We start from the raw sequence: 27,493 nt of genomic DNA on the forward strand, positions 1-27,493 counted from the left end.
AGGATAATGACAAAGTGATTCATGGGACTATGATACATTATTTCTCTGTCACATTAGTAGTGACTTGTCTTTTCTCAGTGTATTTGTCTTTTTATTTATTTTTCCTGGTAAGTTTTCATAGCCTAGGGGATAAATTTTTCACAAAAATTTTCAATTTTTGGGTCCCAGATGCCAAATCCTGCACAGTGTTGGGCACAAGGGGGGAAACTTACAAAGTTCTTAATAAACAAATGGCTGATTTTTGAGCAGGACTGCTAAACTTTACCCTTGATAGGTGGCATTACAATTGAGTCACAGTTAAAACCAGGATGGAGACTACTTACTTTGAGCTGTCTTCTATTTTCTGTCTGTAGACAGCTGCCAGACTTCCAATTTCCAAGGAGTAGCCTCCTGATCCTAAAGAGGAAAACAAAGTTCTAACAAATAGAGCAAGGGGCTTATACACAGCTAAGTTATGTACAGCAGGATTCACTATTCACAGCTCAAGGATTATAAGACTAAATCCATCCTGGTTTTGATTTAGAGACAGACATGTCCAGAAGCTAGTTCTAAGCAGTGAATGTAGGTCTCATTAAAAATTAGTAAGAAAACAAAACAAAGCAAATATTGCTTTATAAATCTGATGAATTGCTGAGATGCATCAAAGAGGTTAACCATGGCAAACCAAGTAATCTTCAATCTTCAAGGTCAACGAGAATCAATTTCAGGTCGAGGGCCACCCTGTGAAGTCACCATCTCACGCAGAGCCTATAGTCAGCTCACTTTAAAACGTCAGTGCACAGGTCGGGCTACCATTACATGGTGACTGATAGAGTCGGTGGGTTAAGTAAAGGCAGATACCTTGTTTTTGTCTGTAAGGGCTGCTGGGTTCTGAGTTCACTTTCCTCTGTATCCTCTCAGAAGCCTGCTCTGAGTTAAAAGAGCCGTGTCGAGCAAGTTTCTGTCTTGCACAGAACTGAATGTGGCCATATATTTCTTTTTTCAATTCTGGTAGGATAGGTGTAGAAACATCCATGAGATCGTCATCTAAATAAAAAAGAGATGTTGTTATAGTGTTAGTGTTGTTATATAGATGTTATAGTGTTGTTATATAGCTATAATTCAGGATAATTTTAGCCTTTTTAAGATACGGCTTTGAGAACCTCTCATTGTAATGGAGCTACCTATAAATTAAAAACGAAGACAAAGGAATTTCATGAGCCTTATCTCAAACCCCAATTTCTTTCAGTGTACTAATCTTTTCAAAAAGTTAGTCAGTGACTTTAAAGACTGAATCCATATATATTCTAAAATTATCTAAACTGCAACAAAAGTAGAGCAGGATGTTCTATAACCCAAATTAGAATGGACCTGACATTTCAGATGCTTTCTTTGGGCAGAGATATCAAAGGAAAACCCAATCATACTCAGCCCAACATGAATTTTTGGAGATTTTAACATTAATTGCAATCAGCCTCTTATGCCACAGTCCCAGGGCAATGAGTATAAGAATCTCTGTTTCCTATTATTATGCTTTATTATTTCTTTCTTATGCAGCAGGAAGCTCAGTTACTAAGTGACCAAAGACATAAGGTCAGCAGACACCTCATGGTTGAAATGCTGCGGAACAGTGAGGGTAATAGAAGACTGGCCCTGAGGCCAATTTTATGCTTAAATAAGCCTGTGTGAAATCAGGACAGAAATCTCTATATAGAACCAGGTCTATGTTCTATAAAGAAACACTTACATTGTTCAGATAGTCATTCCTACCCTGCTCATCTGTGCTATTTTTTTTAAGTTCAAGGGATGCACATTTTAATTATAAGACTGATTTAATAAACTGAAAGGCCCAGCTAGACTTACATTTTCTAAAATACAGAAATACTGAAAAAGAAAACCACCTACGCTTTTCTTTTTCTTATAATAAAAACCCAACAAATTCTCTCTTTAGAAAATCAGAAGTTATAGAATCAACTCGAAGAAAGAAGAAAGTGGGTCAAGACAGTATTATTTACCCTCCTTCCTGAAAGAAATAAAATACTGAACTAAGTATATAAAACAATGGTTCTCAAGATACTGGACACAAGGACATGAAGGACAGTGAAACACTGGAGACAGGAACTGAAAAGAGGGAAGCTCTGATCAGCCCAGCTTGCTGCCTGGATAACACTTCCAGGTTAGGGGCAGAGAGGGCGCTCTAGGCAGAGCCTGGAAGTCTCCTTCAATTGGGAATGGAGCTGGGAGACCTGGAACGTCAGGGCAGCTAGCGTCTGTGGGGCAGGGTCCTAAAGAGCACAGCCATGCAGAAGGAATGCTGGAGGTCTGCAGAGGGTTCCCCCCTTGAGCAGAGCTGCCCTTCAGCAGTCACAGGAGATCGGTTTCAAGTCCCCACATCTCACCTGAGATGCTCAAGACTCCTATATGAAATGGCATAGATTTAATCCTGTGTAGATAGTGGAGTAAATTTTGTAGGCACTGTACACCAAGTCATCTCTAGAGTACTGTAGTACCTGCTGCTGCCGCTAAGTCGCTTCAGTTGTGTCCGAGTCTGTGCGACGCCAGACACGGCAGCCCGCCAGGCTCCCCCGTCCCTGGGACTCTCCAGGCCAGAACACTGGGGTGGGTTGCCGTTGCCTTCTCCTACTATGGTACCTAATACAATGTAAGTGCTATCTCAGTAGCTGTCAGTGTGCAGCAAATTTTGAGTTTTGATTTCTGGAACTTTCTCTATTTAAAAAAAAAAATACTTTCGATCCATCATTAGTTGACTCTACAGATGTGGAACCTGCAGACTCAAAGGGTGACTGTATTCAGTGGAGTACTCATCCGTGAGCGGAAACTACCCAAGGCCAAGGAAACAGCCCTCAAAAGGAGTAGACAGAACAGTGTCTGCACTCAGACAGGGCTGAGAATAATGCTGACTGCCAGTAGCCACAGTGGGGAAAAAAAATCTCATACTTCATGGTCTTTGGTTAGAATGCTAAAGAGGGTGTTGCCTCAGTAGAGGGGACAGTGTACTCAAGACGAATTGCTGATAGGGTGGGTTCCGCCTAACAAAGCTTAAAAGCAAGAGCTGAAAGGATGACTGTTTCCAAGTAACTTTGCTGTATCAGAGAACAAAGCTCAAGAACATTTTTAGGAAGAGAGAATTATTTAGCACATAACAATTTATAATTCTCAGTGTACATATAATGGCATACAATCGGGCTTCCCAGGTGGCTCTAGGGTAACCTGCCAATGCAGGAGACATAAAAGATGTGTGTTCCATCCTGGGGTTGGGAAGATCCCCGGAGGAGGGGATGTCTTCTTGCCTAGAGAATCCCATGCACAGAGATGCCTAGCGGGTGCAGTCCATAGGGCTGCAAAGAGCTGGACACGACTGAAGCAACTTAGCACACATGCATGGCATACAGTTAAAAATTACGTCATACACAAAGAAGCAGGGAAATATAACCCACAATGAGCAGAAAAGATTAGTTGAAATGGACCTCAAAGTGACACAGATGATAGAGTTAGTGGACAAGCACATTAAAATAGATATTATAATTATATTCCACAAACTCAAGAAATTGAACTTGTTAAGTGGAAACATCAAAGCTATAAAGGCCCAGGATCCCCTGGTGGTCCAGATGTTAAAATCCCACCTTGCAATGCAAGGGACACTGGTGAGAACCCTGGTCTGGGAAGCTCCCACAGGCCACGGAGCAGCTAAGCCTGTGTGCCATAGCTACTGAGCCCGCGTACCCTGGAGCCCGTGCTCTGCAACAAGAGGGCATCGCAATGAGAAGCCTGTGCACTGCAATGAAGACCCAGCACAGCCAAGAAGTAAAATACCTTAAAAAACTTATAAAGGCCCAAGTCAAACTTCTAGCAATTAAAACTACAATGTTGAAGATGGAAAAATACCATGGGTGAAATGCATGGCAGCTTAGAAAAAAGTTCATGCCTGCAGAAAAAAAATTGTGAACTTAAAGAAAGAGCAATAAACACTATCCAAAGTGACAGAAAAGAGGCAAAGAAATGAACAAAACATCAATGAACTGTAGGACCACTTCAAACAGCCAAAAATGAGTATAACTAGAGTTGTCAAAGGACAGAGGGGAAAGAAGAAATGACAAAAAATTTATCAAACTTGATGAAAAGTTTAAATCCATAGATCCAAGAAGCTCAACAAATCAAAGAGATACTGAGAAAACTGTAACAATGCACACATAATCAAATTGTTTAAAACCAGTCATAAAGAAAAATATTAAAAGTAACAAAGAGAGGGAGGTGGGAGGGGGGATCGGAATGGGGAATACATGCAAATCCATGGCTGATTCATGTCAATGTATGACAAAAACCACTACAATATTGTAAAGTAATTAGCCTCTAACTAATAAAAATAAATGAAAAAAAAAAAGTAACGAAGAAAAAAGGAAACACATTATGTGTGGAAGAACAGGATGACGGTAGATTTCTTGTCAGAAACAATGCAAGCTTGAAGACAGTGGAACCAGTTCTTTAAAGTACCAAAAGGAAAAAACCCCTCCAACCTAGAATCCTTACCCAAGGAAAATATTTTTCAAAAATATAGGTGAAATAAAGATGTTCTCAGACATACAACAACTGGCAGATTTCACCATTGGCTAACCTTCACTCTAAGAAATGTTAAAGAAAGCCCATCAAACAGAAGACAAATGATACCAGATGGCTGGATTGAACACCACGGGGAAACACGAAGTAAAACAACAGTGATGCCTCTACACCCCTATTGGAACAGCTACAACTCAGGCTGACCCAGAACTCTCATATAGCACTGGTGGGAATGTAAAATGTCACAGCTACTTTGGAAAACAGCTTGGAAGTTTCTCAAAAACGTAAACATCCACCTATCGTGTGATGCACCTATTCCACTCCTAGATGTTAATCAGGAGGAATGAAAGCATGTTTCCATATAAGACATGTACGTGAATATCCACTGCAGCTTTGCCTGTTGTTCAGTCAGTCATGTCTGACTCTGCCACCCACAAACTGCAGCATGCCAGGCTTCCCTGTCCTTGACTATCTCCTGGAGTTTGCTCAAATTCATGTCCACTGAGTCACTGATGCCACCCAGCCATCTCATCCTCTGTCATCACCTCCTCCTCCCACCCTCCATCTTTTCCAGCATCAGGGTCTTTTCCAATGAGTCAGCTCTGTTTGTAATAGCTCTAAAGTGAAAATAATTAAAAAGTCCGCTATTAGGTGCATGAATAAAGAACAGTATATCCATACAATGAATACTCCTCAGCAATAAAAAGGAATACACCATCGATACATACTATCACACAATTAATCTCAAAATAATTATGCTGAATGAAAGAAGTCGGATAAAAAGAGTATTCATACTACAGCTGATTGTCATTATTTGTGGTAAAGTTCTATAAAGTTACTGTGAACACTGAATTAGTTAATACTGAACCATCACTCCCAAAGGAAATACAGGGTTAGTTTTCTGCAAGTCTCTGGTAAAAACATGTTTATAAACTGATCAGTACATAACCCTGCTTCATGAGCCTGTGTAAGACACATTTAGAACACCTTGTTGATCCATTAGTACTGCACTCAGTCAAAATCACTGAACTCAGGCCGGAACTAAGGTCCTCCAACGCGTGTATTTTCTCTGTAAGATACAGCACAGCCTTCGTGCACTTAGAAACACTAGACAGCGTTTCAGTATGACCCTTGGGAACAATTTTAAACAGCAAGATCACCAACACAAACCACAGAAACGTGAAAACGTGGCACTGAAAAGACCATGAAAAGGATGCTTGTTTACAGTATGAGTCAAAAGAAGCAAGTGTGGGAAACAAGAAGGCAGAGGGCTGCCTTGTTCTGACCTCAGCTGGGAACACACGCAATGGCAAATAAAACCCTGTGCTACTCTGCAATCTGTGAACGACTCAGAAAACGCTGTGTGTTGATTCTGGAGTTTCAAATAAATTTTAGAGAGTTGGTAAATTCACAAATACGGAATCTGCCAATAAGAAGCACTGACTGTGTGTGATTCACTTATTAAACATTTTAGAAGATGCAAACATGTCTCGAGTGAAGGAAAGCAGATCATTGGTTGCTGGGAGTGGGGAAAGGGAGGGAGGTATTCCAAGGAACAGAAGGAGGCTTTGGAGGGTGATGGGTTTAACTGCTTTGGTTGCAGTGATTATTTCACTGAGGCATATAATGCAGAACTTACCAAACTATAACTTTAACCATGGTGCTGTTTATTGAATGTCATGATACCTCAATAAAGCTGTTAAGAGGAAGGAAAGGTCCTGATGGTGGGGGAGGAAAAGAGTAAAGAGGTGAATTGCTAATTGAGGAGTAAAGGGGAGTGAATTATGAAATCAAAGGTAACTTGATGTTCCAAATTTAATTGTTGGGCTCATGACAACGGTGCTGTCAGTAATGGAAATAGGGCATACAGACGGAGGCCCAGGTTTCTGAAGGACAGAGGAAGAAAGTTCAATTTGAGGTTCCTGACCTAGCGCCAAGTCCTCTCTACCGTGACAGATCAGAGCACTCCCAGGGGTTGACCCACTGGTTATATAAATCCACAAACTCCTCGACTTCTCAACATCAGCTCATTTCTCTGGCTATCTTATTTTCCTCAGTGACACCACCAATTTTGAATCCCTCCCCTCTTTTAATCTCTTTATCTAAAGACCCCTGTCACTTCTACCCACTAGTACCGATTTCTTGGCCTAACTTTTGAGGCTTTCCAAAATGTGGTCCCAAATGATCACGTCTTACTTCTCATTATTCCTATCCTAGGTCCTCCACTTAAGTCAGGATGCTTGAGTTTTCTGACACAAGCCAGAGATGTTCTTAGGTATCTGTTCCTTCAACTAAAAAAACAAAACAACAAAAAAAAAAACGCCCTCCATCCCTCCAAAACCTAACAGTCCATCAGAACTTAACCCATATCATCTCTGAATTCCTACAGAGCCAGTACTATCATATGCAGTGCTTAAGAATTCTCTGATTTTCAAAGGTATATGAATTATACACCTTCAGTAAAGCTCATTAACCAACTGAAGTACATAAGGCACTGGTCTGGATGCTAGGGTTTAATCAAAGGTGAATAAAAACTGTGTCTACCCCAAATGTGTACAGCAGGGACAATACCATGATATCATCCCCAGGTATAATGTCAAGATACTAAATTACAGTCGTTCAGATGAGACACTTCTTGCTCTGAAGCAAGAAGTAATTGGGGAAAACTTCATGAAAGAGCTGACATTTGAGCCAGATTGAAGGCTGAGTAGAATATTTTATGTTGAAACAGGGAAGAGAGCGTCACTGGTGAAAACCCAAGGATAAGCCAAAAACAGGAGTATAAAGTGGCAAAGTTGTACATTTCATACTGGCAGGGACTGTATCATAAAGTCTTTGAGTTTTCCTTGGCATTACTAAAGGCAATGCTCAGAGATATTGTGGGTTTGGTTCTAGGCCACTGCAATAAGACGAGTCACATGAATTTGTTTTCCAGTGAATATTAAAGCTAGGTTTATGCTGTATTGTATTGTGCAATAGCATCATATCTAAATAGTGTACATAGCTAAGTTAAAAAATACATCATTGCTAAAAAATACTAAGCATCACCTGATATCATACAGTTGCCACAAATGTTCAATTTGTGAAAAATGCATTACCTGCTCAGTGCAATAAAATGAACTTTGCCTGCATAGTTCACATGCAGTAAGTACTTGCTGAATTAATTATACTTGGTTGTAAGTGGCTTCATCTAGTTTCTAAGTGAATAATGTGTTACAAAGTGAGGTAGAGAGCTATATCTTTTATAAGCCTGGGTTAAGTGCAGGAATTTATACTAATAAGACTAACATTGGAAGGGCAATTTAAAAATAACTTTAATGGCTTTTTTCCAGGCAATATAGCTATACATAAATAGCTGGTGCAGAAAGATCCAGTCCCCAGTTGCACAAATACTACCTGTAAAATAAGTAGAAGATAATACCCTCTTTTGCTCTAATTGAGTAAAATTATGACACTTGCGACGTTTTAAATAAATTACAGAAAAGGTGCTCATTACATCCATACTATGTTTAGGTGTCATCTTACCAACTATGAGTTTTGTGACAGTAACTGATATAATTTTTACATTATCTGGAATTTCAAAGAAAAACAATGTTTTATTCTGCTAATGCAGAAACAACCAGAGTTCATAAGAAATATCATTTTTAAAATTTAAAAAAACCCAAAAACTTGTTAAAATGAAGCATTATTTTTAATCCTCAGGCCCAAATTTCCAGGAACTTTGAAATGAAATAAAAAAAAAAAGCCAATGAGCTGTAATTTAATAGTTTCAGAAACTGCCAGGTTCTAAGCTCCCTGTGTGTGAGCTGCCAGCACACTTGTAGACTAAGGCTCACTGTTCCCAGGCTGGTGGCATGAGTCTAATTTTGAATGTGACGTGGGTGATGGGAGATGAAGGTGTGGTAGGTGTATGCTTCAAAACAGCAACTGGGCATTATGCATGAGATGGTCTTGAGCAACACCATGCCTTACCTGTGGAACTGAAATCCACAGGGCCGATCCACTTGAAGGCAGGTTTCCGGCCTCGATCTTCCGTGACATGCACTTTCTTTATCAGCGTCAAGCTGGTCAGCACATTGGCTATGTCATAGAGGCGTCGTACCTTTGCTTGAAGACATAAAAAACAGTTGTGGTCACACCACACCTTGGTCCGGGACATCACTACCTTAGTTTGTGTGACGGGTCACTTTCTCAGTCACCAAAGCAGCCTCCAGCAGAGAGCAGTGGGGTAGCAGGAGAGGCCAGTGGCTCCCGCGTGAAATCACTCAGGATTTCAGTGTCTGATCACCCCACTCAGCGAAGGTCAGGGCGTCCTTATGCTTTCACAGCTTCATGCTTCCTACCAGAGGCACCTGGTGACAAGCTGGGATCACTGTGATTGCAAAAACACCGAGGGAGGCGAACGGGCTGTAATTAAAGGCTTTAGGAAATGTCATTCTGATCCGTGGCTTGTCAGAAGTTTGCCTGGAGTCTCTCCCCACAGGAGACCGGGGCACCCGCTCTCCCAGGCAGCTGGGCTGTGACAGTGACAGGGGCCCCCTGGAGTTCCCGGCGAGGCTGCACTGCCGGCACGCAGGCTGTCCGGGGCTTGAGGTCACGCGGCATGACTGTGCTGAAGACAGTCAGCGCCTCTCCTCTCGCCCTGGCGGACACGCAGTGGGGGAGGCTGGGTGGGCTCGCCCTGAGTCTGAGAGGTTCAGGGAGAGACATTTGAAAATGCATGCACTGGAGGAGGAATTCAGAGGGGCGGGCGGTAACACATAAGAAGGGCAGGACGATGCCCACAAAGCAAGCTCTACCCAAGAAGTCAACTTGCAGGGAGGAGAGCCACTTGAACTCAGGGCTAGGATAAGCAGAGGGCTCTGGTTATCAGCCTGAAACCTCAAGTTCACCCCAGATGCAGTATTCTTCCCAATCCTGATAGAATTGGATTTTATTTAGTCCTTTCTCCCACAGGGTGGCTATACTTCCAGCTGGAAACAAACAAAAGCTAGAGAATGTTGAATTCACGGTTTCCAGGGCTTGAATGAGCTACCAGCAGCCAGGGTCTCTGGCTCAGGACCCAGGCCTGGCGGAAAAGGAAGATGTTCTGGGTGTGAAACTCCAAACACTCTCCTGTCCAGCATCCATGTCCCACCGCTCCCCCCACCCCCTCCCCTGCTGTTCTTCTGGTTCTTACCTGTAGACAACTTTCATGTCCACCCATCAGAAGAGTATGCAGGGGGTGAGGAGAAAAGGGAAAGAAAACTCAGACATTCCATCTTGGATGCAGCGATGCTAAAGAGAAACTCAAAGCCTCTGACACCCTCCCTGACATGCATCTGTGGGATGCCATTCTGCCTCCAGCATCCACTCTGCCGAGGAAAAGGCATCAGGCAGAACTTTCACAGGAATTCTAGGATGTGATCAACTTACCTCTCACAGCACCAAGAAGCTCAAAGAAGGCAAGAAGGAGCGCACATCTCAACAAAATAATTTGCTAAAAAATCTCCAAAGCTGCAAACATCAACTGATGAAACCCCATCCTTTCTGTGCTAAGTGGATTTGAGTGAAGATGCTTACTTTTAAATTTACTATGGTCTGGCGTATCTTGGCTTTCTTCTATCAGTATTTTGGCAGCCACATCAAGAGTAACTATCTTGGTTTTGGAGACCAGGAACAGCATGACAAACTTCTGGCTCATAATTCTCAGAGACTTGTCTTTCCGACTGTTTGCAGATGCTACAAAGGGAATGAAACAAAAGCATCAGAACATATAATCTACCACAAGAAAGATTGTACTTGTAGTTTGCCAGACCTATCTAACTCTGTTAGCAGATGGAGAGATCACTTTTGATCACCACTTGGCCACACATCACAAAAAGATGGTTCATAAAGAAATAAGATAGATTTTTTTTCGGGTCCTAAAATTATTCTATAGTTGGTATAAATTCTGAAATGCTTTATACTCATACTCCACCGAATAGAATCTATGAAGCAATTTTGGAAAAGATTAAAGTAGAAGGGTGAAAGGATAGAGTGGGGATCAGGAACTGTTTTCAGAACATCAACTCTTCCCTCAAAGGCAAGGACTCCACTTGTATTTCTCTGAGCCCACAAGAGCTAGAATACACCATCCACATAGGAGGCACCCACCTCTTCCATTGCATTTTGGAAATAAGTTAAAGAAATAAACAATAAGTAAGCAAGAGACATTGCTTAGATGTGTGTTGCCATAGATGTGTGATTTGCCATAGGCAAATCATCCCCGACAGATGGCTGTCTCCTCTGGTTATTTGGATAAAGACTGGTTCATAGGGTGCAATTAAAGGCATGAGGTAGTGAATGGAATGACAGCCAGGCCCACCCTTCCATATCTATTTCTTATATTTGCAAGTGAAACATAAGGAACATTTGCACTTTATCAGCTTAGCAAGGAGGATTAGGGTGAGAATAAAGATCAAAGAAGGACAGCATACACAGCAGTTAGGAGGGGGGAGAACAATGTAATACAATATAAGTAAGAAAAATTCAGTATCAGATGAAAGGTTGTCTGTCTTCCTCATCAGCATTTCCTGCAAACTGGGTTCTTTTCTAAGTTGTCCACTCCAACATATAATGGAACAAATAGACTCTTGAAGAGAGAAATTCTTTCCAAGTAAATTTTCCTTAAGGGCTCACAAACAGGCAGCAGTGTGGGACTGTTAATCTGAAACTGGAACGCTACTCGCCACCTATGATCCAAACACACCAGACACCAATGAAACTGCCGCTAGACAGGTTTCCCGTGAGGTGGAGTGGGCAGCCCAGTTGGGAAGCCATCTGTCTGCCCGTCTCCATGAGACACACCGAGAGGCCACATGCCTCCAGGGTGGCCCATCTGGCCCTCCCCATCTTCAGAAGAGCCCGGTGTGGGCCCAGGGGACTCACAGGAGGGGTAGTCTGCTTCGGAGAAATCCAGTAACTGTGGATCTTGGGAATCGGGATAGCCATCTCTTCTGCGTTCTCCGAATTTATAATCTATCAGGTCAAGCTCTTTCTGCTGGAGGTGTGCCATCTGCTCCTCATATTTCTGCTCTTCTCCTAATCTCTGGAGGTTCCTTAGGGTTTTGGGCAGGCTGTGCCTACCATGCCAGTCGTACTGATTCTTGGCCACCCGGCTGACCAGATGCAGCGACTCCAGCACGTTTACAATGTCATAGATGCGTCTCCTTTCAACGCCTGTTTGAAAAATAGAAGCCAACCACTGTCATGCTGAACTTCCCCGATCTGGGATCAAATCTGGGCCCCTGAAGTGGAAGTGCAGAATTTTAACCACTGGACCACCAGGGAAGCCCCAAAGAACATTATGAGTATAAATTCCTTGAAGGCTTGGGCCTTGTCTGTGAACTATTTCGTGTGATGCTTTGCCCAGCAAATATAATTGCTCAACAAATTCATCCTATGAGAATGCAAGCAACAGAAATTATTTTTCTTTTTTCTTCTTGGGACCCAACTCTTGATAAGATCTAGGGTAAACATCCACCTTGAGATGGATGATAGTTCCATCTGTATCACATAAATAGTAGAACAACTTTTCTTTGAACCTGTTAGGCAAACCACATGAACATTTCAACAAGTTAAAACTGGTGGGATTGAGCAATATGCATCATAGTAATAAACGCTTGATGAAGGTTGGACGGTTGATTTTGACTTGTCGTTAGTCCTAATTATACAGACTATAAAACTGTGTCCAATAACTGTAGCCTCATTACTGGACCACACTCTCCTTCCTGGAGTTGGAATGATGTGAAAAAATTACCCTGTTAATTCTTCTAATGGCCAGTAGGAAACACAGATGGTAACTATTCTGTTTCCTATTTTGTGCTGGAAACTTAGGAGGCAAGAGCTTGGGCACCCTCCTCAGGGTGCAGGCGGAAGCCAGGGCCGGGGCTGGCACATACAGGTCTCCGCGTGCCCGTCGCAGCCACGGACAATCCCCCATGCTCTCACACCCCGTGTCCTGCCTCACAGCCCAACAGAGGAGCACAGAAACTCCTGCACAGGCTAACCAGCCAGCTCACGGATTCCCTACCCACTCATGCAGCACTCCCTAAATATCCAGGATTACGAGCAGTCTATTGAATTTACTAAAAATATTTCCATGGGTTAAGTGTGGGGTCTTCAGGGTCAGACTGCCTGGACTGGAACCCCCGTGTTAGCCCTTACTAGTTGGGTAAGCCTGGAAGTTATTTACTCTTTCTGTGCCTGGGTATTTATCTCCCAAAATGAGGAGGATTCAGTGCGACAATAAACTTAAAGGGATTCTGACAGGTGTTAATTTATCTGCTCTTTGTATATTATTTTGTAAGTACGTCCTGTGTGGCGTTGCAGATTTCTAAAATTCCTGCTGGCATTCAAGGTGACAGTAGAAACAGATTTTTTAAACCTCCCATCTGTGTCTCATCCTGTTATGCAAGACACTTAGGCTTTTGGGACTCACTGGCCCTTCTTGCTCTTGCCTAAGTATCCGTAACAAATGCTGCCAGGCATCTCCAAGCAAAAGGGCCCAGCAACAAAAATGCCTTCTTCCCCCTCGCTGGCCAACAGCTGTTGTATAATCAGAGCAGACTCAGGGTATGCGGCTCTTGGCTTTACAAAGACTTAACACAAGAAACAGACCAGATTACAAGAAAACTGTGGAGCTGAGAGGAAGTGCTATCCCCGCTTGAAGAGGCATTTCACAGTCAATCAGAACATTTCAGCTCATGACCCTGAAAGGCTCTTCACCCTCCAAAAGCTCCGGCTCTGCTGCCAGATGCCTGCTGGACGGTGCTGGCAGGACAGTCAGCAGCCCCTTGTCCAGGTCTGCCTGGGCCCTGGGTCCAGTCTGTTTCCATATATTAACACATCTCGTTTAGAGCGTAACTCACCATAAACCTTCCCATTAGAAATGTCATGTGAATGCAACTGAGACACCCCAGGGCCAGCCATATGCCCGCTTGTTTTCTTATTTTGCATTAGATAGGAGCTGTTAAGTCTCCATCTAGTGGCTAGACATCCCAAGAAATAAAGGAAGAAATAAGAAATAAAAGGATGATTCGGACCACTTAGACAGAAAGATACCGCTTGACATGCACAATAGGTGTGCTGCCTGACTGATCACTCGCTTTTGCAACCTGGATTGAGTTTAGCTGTCCACTGGCTGGGCGCATCTAACAGTTGCATTTCACAGACCTCAAGTCCTGCAGGTTGCTCTGTCAGAAAGACTGTCCCTGGCGCTGAGCCTTCTTTTCCTTTTGTCTTCAAGGCAATCCTATTCATCCTAGTCATGGCACTGGTTATGCCCGCAAGCCTTTACTCATTGTTACCACACTTCCCTATGCCCCACAGAGCTTATCAAGAGCATCTCAGCCCAGTAAATTTTCCTAGGCTGTGTAATTTTCCATTTACTAAAGTCATTCCCTTTAACGTCTTACCTGTAATATCAGTATCAAATCTACATGAGAGCAGAAACTGGGAAACAGTGCAATTTGAATGCTCTGCAGGTCCTTGGTTAAAATCTGGTCTTACAGCTTGTGACATGGGATAGAGCCAGGAATTTAGACTCAATCAAGGAGATGGTTACCCTGGAAATAGCTTCCTGAAAGGGACCCTGTCTTATTTCACATGAAGAGAGACAGAAAGTTCATTTGGCAGGCCTGGAAAATCATGACACGGTAGGAAGTTGTTACAAAAGCCTTGGACTTCTGCTCCAGACGGTTATAACAGGAGACCCACAGCCCATATGAGAGCAGGAGTCCACTCTCCTGCCCTCCCTGGGACCTGTAAGGCAGCCTTCCAACATCTAATCTGTTTTCTTCTTTGATATCAGCAAGATCTCTTGATAAGGGGTGGGTGTATAGAGGAACCCAATGAGAAAGGCATTGTATGATCTGTTCTTTTACCCTCAACCTCTTCAGACTAGTTTCTAGGACCCAGTGCCTCAGCTATGTCTACACCAAGCTTCTGTCCAGCTGGCTCACATCTCGTTTCATTGCTACCAGAGCCAGAATACTGTGTCCTATTCCTGGGTTCTGAAACAGCTCCCCTGTCAAAGCCCTCTGCTTCCTCTTCCTGGCTGTACAGGTTGACAGGACAGCTTGAGGGCTGTGGAAGTGGGCAGGGGGAGCCTCTCATAACAGCTGAGTAGAAATAGTTCCATGGGGCAATAAGTTACTAAGCCAGGCCCTGAGCTGGGCATGTTACTGACATGACTCCTAACTTTTCTAAGCTTCTGCAAGGTAGGTGCTCTGGTTTCTATACTATGACTGAGAAAAGATTAATTAACTTTTTAAATCTCTCTCAGTCTATATATTAGAAAGCTGGGCTTCAAATCCAGTTTTGTCTTACCCAAAGTCCAGCCCACGGTATTCCCATCGCAACCACTGGCTCCTCATTACTTCAATTTCCAGCAAATCTCTTTAACCATCCGTTTGAATAATTCAGATTGACAAGGATCAACTGAGCCACATTCTTAGGGCTATGGGAAGATACAGAACTAATAAACCAACTAAAAGTATAATCTGTCATAAAGCCTTGTATGTGTGTGTGCGTGCGTGTCAGGTCACTTCCGTCGTGTCTGACTCTTAGGGACCCGAAGGACCTCCCAGGCTCCTCTGTCCATGGGATTCTCCAGGCAAGAATCCCGCAGTGGGTTGCCATGACCTCCTCCAGGCTCATAAAGACTACTGGGCTGACTTCTTTGAGACTTTTTTTTTTCTACATGTAAATTGTCCTAATTTGTTAAGGCGACACTCTTGACATCTTCGAATCATTGTGATTTCTACTTATTCATCATCAACAGTATGTTCCTTGTGAAACTAACTGCAATCCATGTCCACTAGGAATCTCTACTTGGATCAGCTGCCTGCGTATTTATAGCCCAGACACCACTGTACATGACACCCAGTCACACCATGTGGACGGATGTGTTCCTCTTTGTTATAAGGCTTAGCTGTTTGAATTATATCCAGATGTGCTTTTTCTAGTTGGGCAGACTTGCTGTGAAGGTTACAGTACAGGGCTTTAAACATAACTCTCTTGCTTTCAAATTTGGCTTTGTAACAGAAATAATAGCAGTTCTGAACTCATAGAAGCATTAAAAAAAAATAAACAGCAGGATATTTCTAAAAATCTTTTGAGTCTGTCTGAAATAAGATAGAATTAAGGTGTTAGCTATTAATTTGTAATGTGAGTCTTTTGCAAACACATTTTTTGAGGTTAAAGAAACCAAATATTTGTTTGACCCTCAGGCCTAGAAGGCTCCCTGGGATTCTATGCATAACGATAACGAAAGAAGAAAAACTCTACCTGCTCCTCTGTCCTCACTCTTTTGGAAGGCCTGCTCTTTACTTAGTAGAGGAGGTGATCTGGAGCCTTCGGCTTGCCCGAGGACTCAATTTCCCACCATAACTGGAGACAGGCCTCCAGGTGATTCCATGATACATACCGAGACTAACAGCAACTTCATCCAGGGAGATGGTAGTTTTTTCAGTTGACAGAGGGTAACTTGGATAGCGAGCTAGAAACTTCTGGCACAGGAGTCCTAAACTTTTCTGTTTTCTGCTTGGCCTTTGCTTTTCAAACTCATCCACAGCACTGTCATCCACAACATCAAGCTACAGACAGCAGACAGAGGGGAGGGGGGAAATGTCACGGTTAACATCCTGAAGGAGAGACTGCAGTGGGTGGGACTGCATCCCCATCCTCATCCTTACCATCCCAGATTCTCGTTGAAATACTCTTCCTGACCTAATTTTCTTAACCTTTTACCTACTGCTTTCTCTGAACGGAACTCCTCCTCCTTTGTGATTTGAGGTTGAGTCTCTGCTTGTGTGTTAGTCACTGTTGTGTCTGAATCTGCAACCCCAGGGACTGCAGCGCCCCAGCCTCCTCTGTCCATGGGATTCTCCAGGAAAGAATACTGGAGTGGGTTGCCACTCCCGTCTTCAGAGGATCTTCCCAACCCAGGGATCAAACCCAGGTCTCCTGTATTGCAGGTAGATTCTTTATCATCTGGGCCACCATGGAAGCCCTGAGGCTGAGTCTACTGGTTAAATTAAAAAATGAACAACACAATAATTTACAGGTTGCTACACCCTTGAGACTAGCGTGGTCATCAGGCTGCAGATCACAGCAGCAGCTGCAAAAACCTCTGGCCTTCCCTCAGACCTGATGTATTAGAAGCTATTTTTCCCTAAGATCCTGTGTAATTCCTATTAACATGAAAATCCGAGACGGACTTGCCTGCACTGTGTCACCAAGCTTATTTTTCACAATTTACCGAGAGTTGATAGACCTGAACAAGGACAGCTAAATCTTCCTCTTCCTTCCTCTTTCTTATTGTAAGCAAATTAAACGAGTTCCCTTGTCTTATCAACCCACATTTGAAAAAGGCTCAATTTAAGTCCCAAGAAGGACTTTTTAAAAAAAGTATATATATACTGCTTGTTCAAGAGCCCTGGTTCCTACAGGACAGGTAATTTAAAGACAACTTAATCTTAAAGCATTAAACCAGTGAACTAAACATACATGGGAGAATGATAAAATTTCCCCAATCACAAATATTTATATTATTAAATCAGAGTGAAAATTATAATTCATGGCAGCATTAAAAAATCCAAATTTCTTCATTAAATCAAAATTATTAAATACCTTTTTCAAGCAATAATTTAAGCAATGTTAAATTGGTTAAAAAAATTATGATTAAAAAAACTCGTACTGGTAAAGAGAGAATAAAAAAAACTGAAGAAAAGAATACAAAACACTCATTATGAAAAATGAGACAGACTGAGAGTCCCACTTCAGCTGTAAATAAATAAAAGGATTAAGTAGAAGAGTGCTTTCAACTCAATAGCAACCTAAAAGTTAAGAATTCTGTAACTTTTTAATAATTAGGTTAAAAATTTTCAATTCTATGAAAGCCCTTAGGGGCACAGCCTGTATACCTGCAGAGATTCTGTAAACACATTATCCTTGTTCTCAATGGGCCTGAACAGCCCTTTTTTCTTCTCTCGGTCTCTTATGTCCGGGCTGGCGGCGCTAATGAGCATCTTCAGGTTAGCGGTGGGCGTCCATGGTTCTGCCTGCTGTCTGTCAGCAAGCTTAACTGGAGTGATGGGATTTCTTTCTGGAGTGAAGATTTTTTGCTTTGACAAGTCAATTGGCTCATTTTTTATTGGCGTCTTTGGGGCCATCCTTGAGAGATCAACAAATATATTTTCCTAATAAAAAAAAAAGACCTTTTAGCAAAAATGAGAAAGGGCAGGTGTCAGCTAAGAGTGCACCTTGATCCCATCATTCACTAAGACAAGAAACTGCAAACAGACCACATGTCCAAGGCTGAAAAATATCAGGACAGGACGAAAGAAGACAAACAGAAGGATCCATGGGAATCAAAAGGTGGTTCCAATGAGAAACTGATTATAATTGGCTACTCCTTTTAAACATTTTTCACGGCATCTGTGTGAAAGAAGGCATGAGAGCATCTGTCACTGGTGGATGTTTATAAGAGTTGGGGATGACAATAAGAGCCAATGTGGGTTGCGTCCACATTGCTTCTCAGTGACGTATTTTAAAAACACTATTCACAAGTTTGCACTAACTAGTGAAGAGTGATTATGTTTTTGCTCAGTGTTCACCAGTGCTAACACAGCAGTTAATGGAAGGGCATCCACAGAAGGCCACATTTCAAACCATCCGGCAATGTACGGTCCCTCCCCTAGAGTGCTGCTTCTCAAACTACCCTTGTTGAAGGCACTTGCAGACTCCCGCAGGCTGATACAAGGACTTCCTTCATAGGACCCACATGCAACTCCCATCACATGTGACTCTCCCCTTGCGTTTGCCACTCAACCCAACCTATAGCTTGTCTAACAAGAGACCACTGATCACAGGCTTAGATGTTATAGGGGCAAGATCCAATTACTACAGAGGTTTCTGAATGCTAAACTCTCAAGTTCTGCTATTGATTTTTTGCAGCTTGATAGGAGTTTGTGGACTAGCACCTTTCCCTAGACCATAACTTTAAGTAAAATGTCTTAGTTAATTATAGGAAAAGATTAATGATGGGTCTGCTAATCCATTAAGAAAAAGGACTGAGTACTCAGAACTCACATTTGAAACTATGAAGTTAGTTTCTGAAATGAATATCTTTCCTGCAGAATAAGATTTGCCATTCAAAACCAGAAAAGATTCTGCCCTTCCCATAGCTGAATTCACCTCCAGGCAATTGTGCCAGACATAATTAGCAAGGTGGATGAGTTGCATATTTGGTATTCCTGTACAAAATATCACTCTATAGCTTACTGCATGCTTAGATTTTGGCTGAGAAGTGGTTTTAAAAAAGTGTTTTCCTATAAATGAGCAACAAGTGGAAAGGGAAAAAGAATTGTTTGGGAGAAACTGGAATTCATGGTAGCAGGCCATCTCTTGTTCCTTGGATCAGTGGAAGCTGCCAGCTAGTCAAGGTGAGTGAGATCTGTCCTAGGGTAACGGGAAGGGAGCGGAGATGGGGGTGACAATTTCTCATACCACTGCAGCAGTCAGCATGCAGGCTATATCTCCTCAGATCTCTTAACAAGTCCCTGCTAGGGTGCAATTCTGATGAGTCTTCTACAGGAGAACTCTCAAGGGAAAGTACTGAGTGCATATTATGTGCTACAGACAATACCTGTTTCATGCACTGTTTTTTTTTTTGGCTGCACTGTATCTTTGTTCCTATGCCTGGGCTTTCTCGAGTTGCAGCGAGCAGGCTTCTCAGTGCAGTGGCCTGTCTGGTTGTAGTGCACAGGCTCTAGAGCAGGTGGCCTTGGCAGTTGTGGGGCACAGCTTCAGCTGCCCCGTGGGGTGTGGAATCTTCCCGGATCAGGGATCGAACCCACGTCCCCGGCACTGGCAGGTGGATTCTTAACCACTGGACCACCCGGGACGTCCTGTTCCGTGCACTTCACGCCACTAACTCCTCATCCAGTCCTCTAACCTAGGTACTATTATTTTTCAAGCCGACAGATGAGGAAACTGAGGCACACAGAGGGTACCTTGCCTGAGGTCACATACAAACTCATTCAGTATAAAAGTCATGGGTAGGGCAAGAAATAGCTGATAACATTTTCTGAATTCCTGCGTCCAAGTTTCCGAAATTCTGCATCTAGAAATAAGCTTGTCTGGAGTATGAATTGGGATGGAGTTATCTTTTTCGCAGCTCCATGGTACCCAGCAGGCCACTGATCCCCGCAAACATCTATGGCGAAGCGGCATGGGTAGCAGTTCTGCATGCAGGCTGGTAGGGCCAGCTCATCAGCAGGGTGAGTGCAAGCAATTTCCTTCTCCTCACTGTATTTTAATTCTCTCAGCTGAAAATGAGTTCATAAAAATACTGATCTCCAGAGTTATGAGAGTAGTTCCTGGCATATAGTGAGCACTCAGTAAAACTTAGCTATTCTCTCCCCCAACTTTCTCGTTCTTTATTACCATCCATCCTTGAGCTCAGAGCTAAGAGAACAGAGCACATCGTATTGCTATTTAACTTCCTGGGCGTGTGTCTTGTCTCATTAAGGAGACTGTGCACCTCTGGAGGTCAGGGAGCTAGTTCTACATGTCTCATTCTTCACTATTTTTGGCACAATGCCTTGCCCCTCATAGGTGCAAAAGGAACAACGGGCTTTGATTATCGAGTTATTTTAAAAGGTCTCTCCATGGTGGAGGGCGTGGTCCAGGCTTGCGGAGGTGCAGAGAGTCTTCCTCCTTCTCCATTGCCTCCGTGGTAGCTGTCTTCCGAGGAACACTGAGCTCCTCCTACTTTTCCCGACTGAGGAGCAATTCAGATCAATTATTTCCTCTGGCACTTTGATGTATTTTCACTATAGTTTAAGTAATACTTGGGGCTTCCCTGATGGCTCAGACGGTCAAGAATCTGCCTGCAATGCTGGAGACCCAAGTTCAATCCCTGGGTAAGTAGGAGGGGAGTCAGGTCACGTGGTAGCTTACGATCGTTACCACACCTCTACATTAATAGAAAATAAAACAGAAAATTGTTTTGAGGTCTCAGGTGGGCAGAAAGTCAGTTGCAACCTAATCACACCATGCTCCATCCGTCTGTCCATCCCCAAATCCTGACGCTGTGGAAGGTGGAGGAAGCGACTGGATTGAGAAACCGGGTTTTGGGCTCCACTCTGTATTTTGTTGATACTGGACAAAGTGTTGGTTTTGTCTGGACTCAAGTTTCCAGATCTATAAAATAAGGGGTTCAGACCAAAGTACCTATCTCCAAGGCTTTCCAGCAAGGCTGCTCAGCCATGCAGTGGACACTGGGGTGTACCCAGCTCTCTTGAGAAATGAATGCCTCATTTCCCCAGCTGCTGGACTAATGCCAACAATAAGCATCTTCATGCTTTGACGGAAGAGGACTGACTCGTCCAAGACACACCCCTTCCTGAGAGACCAGGACCATCCTCAGGGGCTGGGAGAGGCCACACCGACATGGAGAAGCCTGGTCCTCTTGCCCAGACTCAGAACCACTCCCAGGGGGTCATCCCAGAACTTCCCTCAGGGTGAACCCGACTTCCACGGAGACCGATCTACTGCTCCACTTCACTCGCTGTCTCATTCTGCTGCCTTCTTGTTCCTTAAACGGGCACCGTCCCCAGGGCACTCCCTACACCACCTGTCCGCTAATCTCCACGTCAGATCTGCCTGCCAGGAAAAAGCTGCCACACCCTGGAAATGACCTTGCTTCTCTCTCAGATGCAGCCTTGATCACGTTAGCAGCAGCCCGTTCAAGGCCCCTGGTGATACTGTGCCAACCTCTTTTCCAGTCCCACTTCATGCATGTCCTACATTTGGCATGAACAGTCCACTTGTGTTTCTTCAAGCCTGTCCCGCCTCTTATCACACCTGAACCGCTGCTCACACCATCACGTTGCTGCCACAGGCTAAGCTTTGCCCGCTGAAACCCAACTACTCTTTAAGACTCATTGCAAATATGACAGGCACGTCCGGAGATGTCTCCTAGTCACTGACACATGCTCCTCCCCTTCAGAGCACATGTTCCAGAATGAGTAATCTGCACCCAGGACTTTCCCCTGCCCATCTCTGGGGGTTCCTCAAACCACCAGTCTGCTCTTATTCACTGCTCTCGTTTAGATCACATGTTAGGTGACAAGTCAACCGCATTTGACCTCACTGCTACGGTTAAGACTGTCGACTATTTGCTTTATAAAATTCTCAGTCCTTCTGAGCTAGCACTTTTTCTCTCTTGGTTCTCTTTCTATTTGTGACTGTTCCTTCTCAGCCTCCTTCATAGGCTCCTCATTTTCTGCTCTTAGAAACCTCAGCCCTCTACACTTCCCTATTTGCTCTCCAGGGCAGCTCACCCACTCATGGCTTTAAAACCAACATGTATTTGATAATTCCCAAGTTTGTATCTGGCTAGAACCTTCCATGAATTCCCAAATCAGGCAACCAACTGCCTCTTGCACATATTTATTTATTTACCTGTAAGCACACGGGTATAAATAAACGCTTCGAGTTGAAGTATTTCAACTTATTTCAGCTTATTTCAAAGAAGTAAGCTCACCTTCTTTTGAGCTTTATCCCTGGGTTGGGAAGATCCCCTAGAGGAGGGCATGGTAGCCCTCTGCAGTATTCATGCCTGGAAAATCCCATGGCGAGAGAAGCCTGATGGGCTATAGTTCATAGGGTTGCAAAGAGTTGGACACAGCTGAAGCAACTTAGCATGCAAAAGATGAATGACCTTCAAAGAAAAGCCATGCCCACTAAGTCTAGGTGAGGTCCCCAAATTTACTATGTTAGCTTCCACTTCTTTACTAGTGTCCTTCTTCTCCACTTGCCTAAGTCTTAGCATTCATTCCTTCAAGACCTAGCTCAAGTGTCACCCCCTTCACACAGGCCTCCCAAAGCTCAATCTTTCCTGTCCACTCCTTCATCCCAAACCATCCTTTTTCTTCTTTTGTCATTCCTAAATGCAGTACAGACAACCAAAAAGGAGAGTCTTGTTTATAATCTCACAACTTGGGCACAGTAAACTTCATGTTTTAAAGAAAAGTTTCTCCGTGAGTGGTAAGAAGTATGCAGTACTATAGCCTGTGACCAATGAAGATCAGACTGTCAAGAAAGATAAGTCCTCCACATGCTGACTGACCCATAGGACACTGTTCCAGGCACCCACCAGGGGGTTTCAGGCAGTGCCACTGGCTTCTGGCCACTCTGGAAATTTTGAACATTTCTTGAATGTCCACACCACACAGACTCATATGATTCTTCTGCCTACCAAGGCCATCTTATCCTCTTGTTCCCGGATAGGCTGAAGTCCTCAGCCCAAGTACTATCTCCCCAGTGAAGCTTTCCAACTTCCTCTAGACTCCCCATGAATTTCTTTCTTACTCTTCTGTTCTGCTGGGGTAACTGGTTCCCACTCCTAGAGCACTTAACAAATCACAGGCTAGTTGGCGAGTTTACATCTGAGCCCCTGAAACATCTCTGAGGTAATTGAGGGCCAGGCCTGCATCATATTTATCTTTGAGCTGTCAGTTCAATTGAGTAAGGGTGAACAATATGGGTTGTTGGGTGCTTTATAGACATCCAGAGGAGAGCGTCTACTTACTAATTCCAATTCATGAAATAAAAAATAGGCTTAGGGAAGCTAGGAGATTTATTAAAACACGGTACCCCCCGCAACTGGAACATAAATATTTGTTGAAAAACTGAATAATAAATTTATTCAAGCTTACGGAGCTAACAAATGGTAGAACAGGAACTTAAAGCCAGATCTGACTCCAAATCCCACATTCTCAGCATCCCTAGAATTCCTCTTTCCTTTCCTTTCCAGCAATGTGAAAAGAGAGAGGAAAGCCCCGTCGAGCATCTCCTGGAGCACTCATCTCTTCCTCTGCCATCTCTTTGACAGGTGAAATAAGCCCTGCATTCTATCTCAAACATTTTGGTCACTTTCCTAAATCTCTATGGAGTCATCTGGAGTTTTCTCTAAACCCACTAACATATGAAAGCTCAGCCAGGCACAGTACTTACTGGGCTGGAGGAGGAGAAGCACCCTTGTTGAAAGCACTTGATAAAAAATCACCCACTTGGAAGGAAAGAAGCGGATACCAACTTTGCCTTTTCTCCCCCCTTGACTTTGTCTCTGTGTAAAGGTATACACGCGGCTTCCCTGGTGGCTCAGACGGTAAGGAATCCACCTGCAATGCAGGTGACCCAGGTTTGATCCCTGGGTCAGGAAGAGCCCCCGGAGAAGGGAATGGCTACCCACTCCAGTATTCTTGCCTGGAGACTCCCACAGAGGAGCCAGACGGGCTACAGTCCATTGGGTCTCAAAGAGTCAGACACGACTGAGTGACTAACACTTACTTACTTCCTTAAAGGTATACACATTCTTTCAAGGCTGTCCCATCCAAATCATGAAGAGAAACAAAAAGCTTTGCTCTGAAACTTGCAAAACCAAAACTCTGAATATATACTCTAAAGTCTGGGCATTGCCAGTCTCATATGGCAAATGGAATTTTTTTAAAGTCCTCTTTAAAAACATTAATGTTTTGATATACTTCTTTTTGCAACAAAAATAAATCAAATGCTGGGGTGGGGGGTGGAAATCATACATGAAAAAGCATCTAACTTCACACCTATCCAAAATTAATGGTTGTCAAGTATTCTTCAAAGGCCCATATAACAGGTGTTTTGCAGTCAGGCAGTTTCATGATGGACACTAAGCCTAAAATTAACTCAGGGACTGAGAGAAGTTCAATGCCTAAGGAAGTGGCTGTGCTCAGATTGATATTTAAAGTTTCTAAACCTGGCTATGTCATATCTACTTGCCTCTGCCTCAAAATACTTAGATGTTCATTACTAACAAGCTCTCCCACCTTTTCAGTAGGTGCACTGGCTGGCAAGGGCGTTGTGATGACACGAGTCCTATTTAGACACTGCTAGGGTTGGTTACTTCGTAATGTTTCTTGAACACAGCCCCACTGTCTTACAAATTACAAGGCATGCAAAACCACAAGGGGCAGCTCAGTGCAAAACCAGCAGGAGTGCTGAAAATATTCAGTCTTGGTGAATATTCACTTTATCGGGAGGCCCTGCTCATGCCCTTGGGAAGATGGGACACCCTCTAGGAGCTGGTTCATCAGTATGAAGAACATCTCTCTATACTTTAATAATCTAGCACATAGAGTTTTCCTGGGAACTGAGACTTAACATTTCTGACCAGCATTAGCTAATTCTACTTTAAAAAAAAAATTTTGTATTGGGTATAACTGATTAACAAAAAATGCTGTGAGAATTTCAGGTGAATAGCAAAGGGACTCAGCCATACATACACATGTATCCCTTCTCCCCCAACCTCCTCTCCCAGCCAGGCTGCCGCATAACATTGAGCAGAGTTCCCTGTGCTATACAGTAGGTCCTTGTTGGTTATCTGTTTTAAATATAGCACTGTGTTCCTGTCCATCCCGAACTCCCTAAACACTTCCTTCTCCCTACACCCCCAACTGTAAGCTCCTACTGGAAGTCTGTGAGCCTGTTTTGTAAGTTCATTTGCACTAATGCATTAATTCTACTCTTGATAACCATAAGTACTACAGTCTTTTGACTGCAGTGTCTAGCATATCTTTGATTCATATAAATTTGCTTCAGCATTACACGTAACCTAGCCTCTTTCCACTACGTAGTGACTGAGAAACTGAAGGATATGGCTGGATGTCTCCTCCCTTAAAAAAAAGCATAGTTCTAAAATGTTCACCAAGATTATTATGTTTATAAGACAAATACAAGTGGGATGCTGGAATCCTTAACTGAATTAGACATTACCATCCTAAATATGATAGAGCTTAAGGTATTTAAGTTCACTTACCTTTTGTGCATTTTCCCCATCTTCAATTGCAAAATCTAGTCTGGGCGGCCTGCTGATCAGGTCTTTTAGTGTTAGACAGTTTACCTCCATCTGTAATGTACATTAGAAAACGACTTTACAGTTGGATATTCTTTCCGTCAACAGTAATATCTATTACTCGCTCATGAACATGAACTTCCCCTCCCTAAGCTCATCCTGGGAATTTCCAGGGTCGTGGCTACCCCAGGTCTGTAAAACGCACACGAATGAACACAAACACTTAACGCTGTGCTTAGCAATGACTGAAATTGGGAAGAAAAAAAAACCCGATAAAAATAGTAATTTTTAATGAAAAGTAACAGGACAAAATTAAGTTTCATGTCAAGAGAGTGTAGGGCAAATCTGTCAGAAAGTACAGGGTCTCCTGGGTCAGTTAATTTTGGCGCAAAGAACTGGGAGGAATTCGGCTTTGACGGGGGTTTGAATGGGGGGAAGGAAACCTGATCGCTAGACCTAACCCACTCAGTGCCTAGCGCAGTCCCTTCCCAGGCCTCCGAGCAGACCCCAAAGATGAACTCTTGCAATGAAACCCCTAGCTCGTGAGGAAGGGCAGGTCCTCTCTCTACCGCCCGGCCAGAGGGCGAGCTGGAGCCCAGACACCCCACGCACGCCTGGTCCAGAGGCAGCAAAGCCTCGATTCCCCGCCAGCCGGGGTGGGGAGGGGTGGCAGACTGGTAGCCGCAGCCGCAGGGTCCCCTTTCCCCCCAGTTCCCGCCTCCCTGCCAGCGCTACTTACTCCCACTCTGCGAAGGAGCCTTCCAGCCTCTCCCGGGACCTCCGCAGCCCCACAGTGGAGCGGGATCAGCTGGGGGACTCGATCAGCAGCTGGACGGCGACATCGGGCGGGGAAAGCTAGGCGAGCAGCTCCCCGCTCCAAGCACCCTTCGCTGGCGGGCACCCCGTGGCGTTCGTGGAGCGCCAGCGTCCCGGCCCGCCGAGCGCGACTCCTGCTCGGGACCGCGGTCCCCGCTAAAACACCTCCTCTGGCGCCTTGAGACCGAATTCGAGCATCCGCCAATCAGCGGCGGCCGGCAGGGCGGCCCCGGCCAATCGCGCGGCGGCACGGCCCGGGCTCGCCGCCCTCCGCGTCTTGGCGCTCCTGGGCGCGCGTTTCGGCCTCACCCGCCCAATTGTGGCCGCCTCGCCCCCTCCCCTTCCGGGTACCTGGAAACCTCGGGCCCGGGAGCCGATTGCTCCCGGGGACGCGCGCCCGGGCGGCCGCGGGAAGCGAGGGCAGGGGCGGCGTGGGGCGGCGGGGGGAGGAGGACGCGCGTTCTTTTGTTGTGCGCAAAATACCCGCCGGTCCCTCGGCTGGCCGCGCGGGGAGGCCGCGGGCACAGCCCGGGGACGAGGGAGCAGATGGAGTTTGGGAAAACGATACACACACTCTGGATGCTGCCGCCGCCACCCCCCTCCCCCGGCAACCTGCGCGGCCGCGAAATTGCCCAGGCTTGTTGAGCCGACTTCTAACGCGAGCGCTGGAGTGACACGTGAACCATGGTTACCACGCTCTGCGGCGGCAAGCAGATGGCACGCCAGTTAGCCCTGGAAACTCGACTGCCAGCAGGACCAGCTGCTTTTTCCTTTTCCTCTGCAAGTCCAGGAAAGTTTTTTGGTGTTGTTCCCTTTTCAGAACATCGCCAATAATTAGCCTTATTAAATAACTCTTTGCAGCATGGACTAGAATTCTGGGAAACAATCGAGGAACATTGCTGATTTGTATGAAATGTTTCACTTCCTTCAACCTTAGTTTCTTACTTAAAATATGAATATTGATAGAGGTGTGTGTGCACGTGTGTATTAATAGGCGTGGCTGTTAAAAGCAGCTTGAAATTATAGAAACATTGAGAAGATAGTACAGGTAATTCCGATACAGCGGGCGCCCGGTTTCATCTGTTCGTTAACATCTTAAAATTTGTTTTAATTCAGTTCAGTTCAGTTCAGTCGCTCAGTCGTGTCCGACTCTTTGCCACCCCATGAATAGCAGCACGCCAGACCTCCCTATCCATCACCAAC

At 44.3% G+C, this 27,493-nt stretch overlaps 1 protein-coding gene across 1 annotated transcript in view; it reads right to left on the minus strand.

Annotated features, from left to right (window-relative positions):
- Positions 1–26,429, minus strand: part of E2F7 (E2F transcription factor 7) — a 37,465-nt gene extending 11,036 nt beyond the window's left edge. Inside the window, exons 1-9 of the mRNA XM_065934128.1 lie at positions 26,214–26,429; positions 25,439–25,528; positions 17,502–17,777; positions 16,004–16,172; positions 11,464–11,754; positions 10,117–10,275; positions 8,527–8,661; positions 841–1,026; positions 324–396 (exon numbers count right to left, since the gene is read on the minus strand). Coding sequence (XP_065790200.1) covers positions 324–396; positions 841–1,026; positions 8,527–8,661; positions 10,117–10,275; positions 11,464–11,754; positions 16,004–16,172; positions 17,502–17,777; positions 25,439–25,528 — 1,379 coding nt within the window. The 5' untranslated portion in view covers positions 26,214–26,429. The remainder of the gene's footprint in view (positions 1–323; positions 397–840; positions 1,027–8,526; positions 8,662–10,116; positions 10,276–11,463; positions 11,755–16,003; positions 16,173–17,501; positions 17,778–25,438; positions 25,529–26,213) is intronic.
- Positions 26,430–27,493: the final 1,064 nt, after the last annotated feature.

The sequence above is a fragment of the Muntiacus reevesi genome, chromosome 4, assembly GCF_963930625.1.
Source record: "Muntiacus reevesi chromosome 4, mMunRee1.1, whole genome shotgun sequence".
In the NCBI taxonomy this organism is placed as follows: Eukaryota; Metazoa; Chordata; class Mammalia; order Artiodactyla; family Cervidae; genus Muntiacus; species Muntiacus reevesi.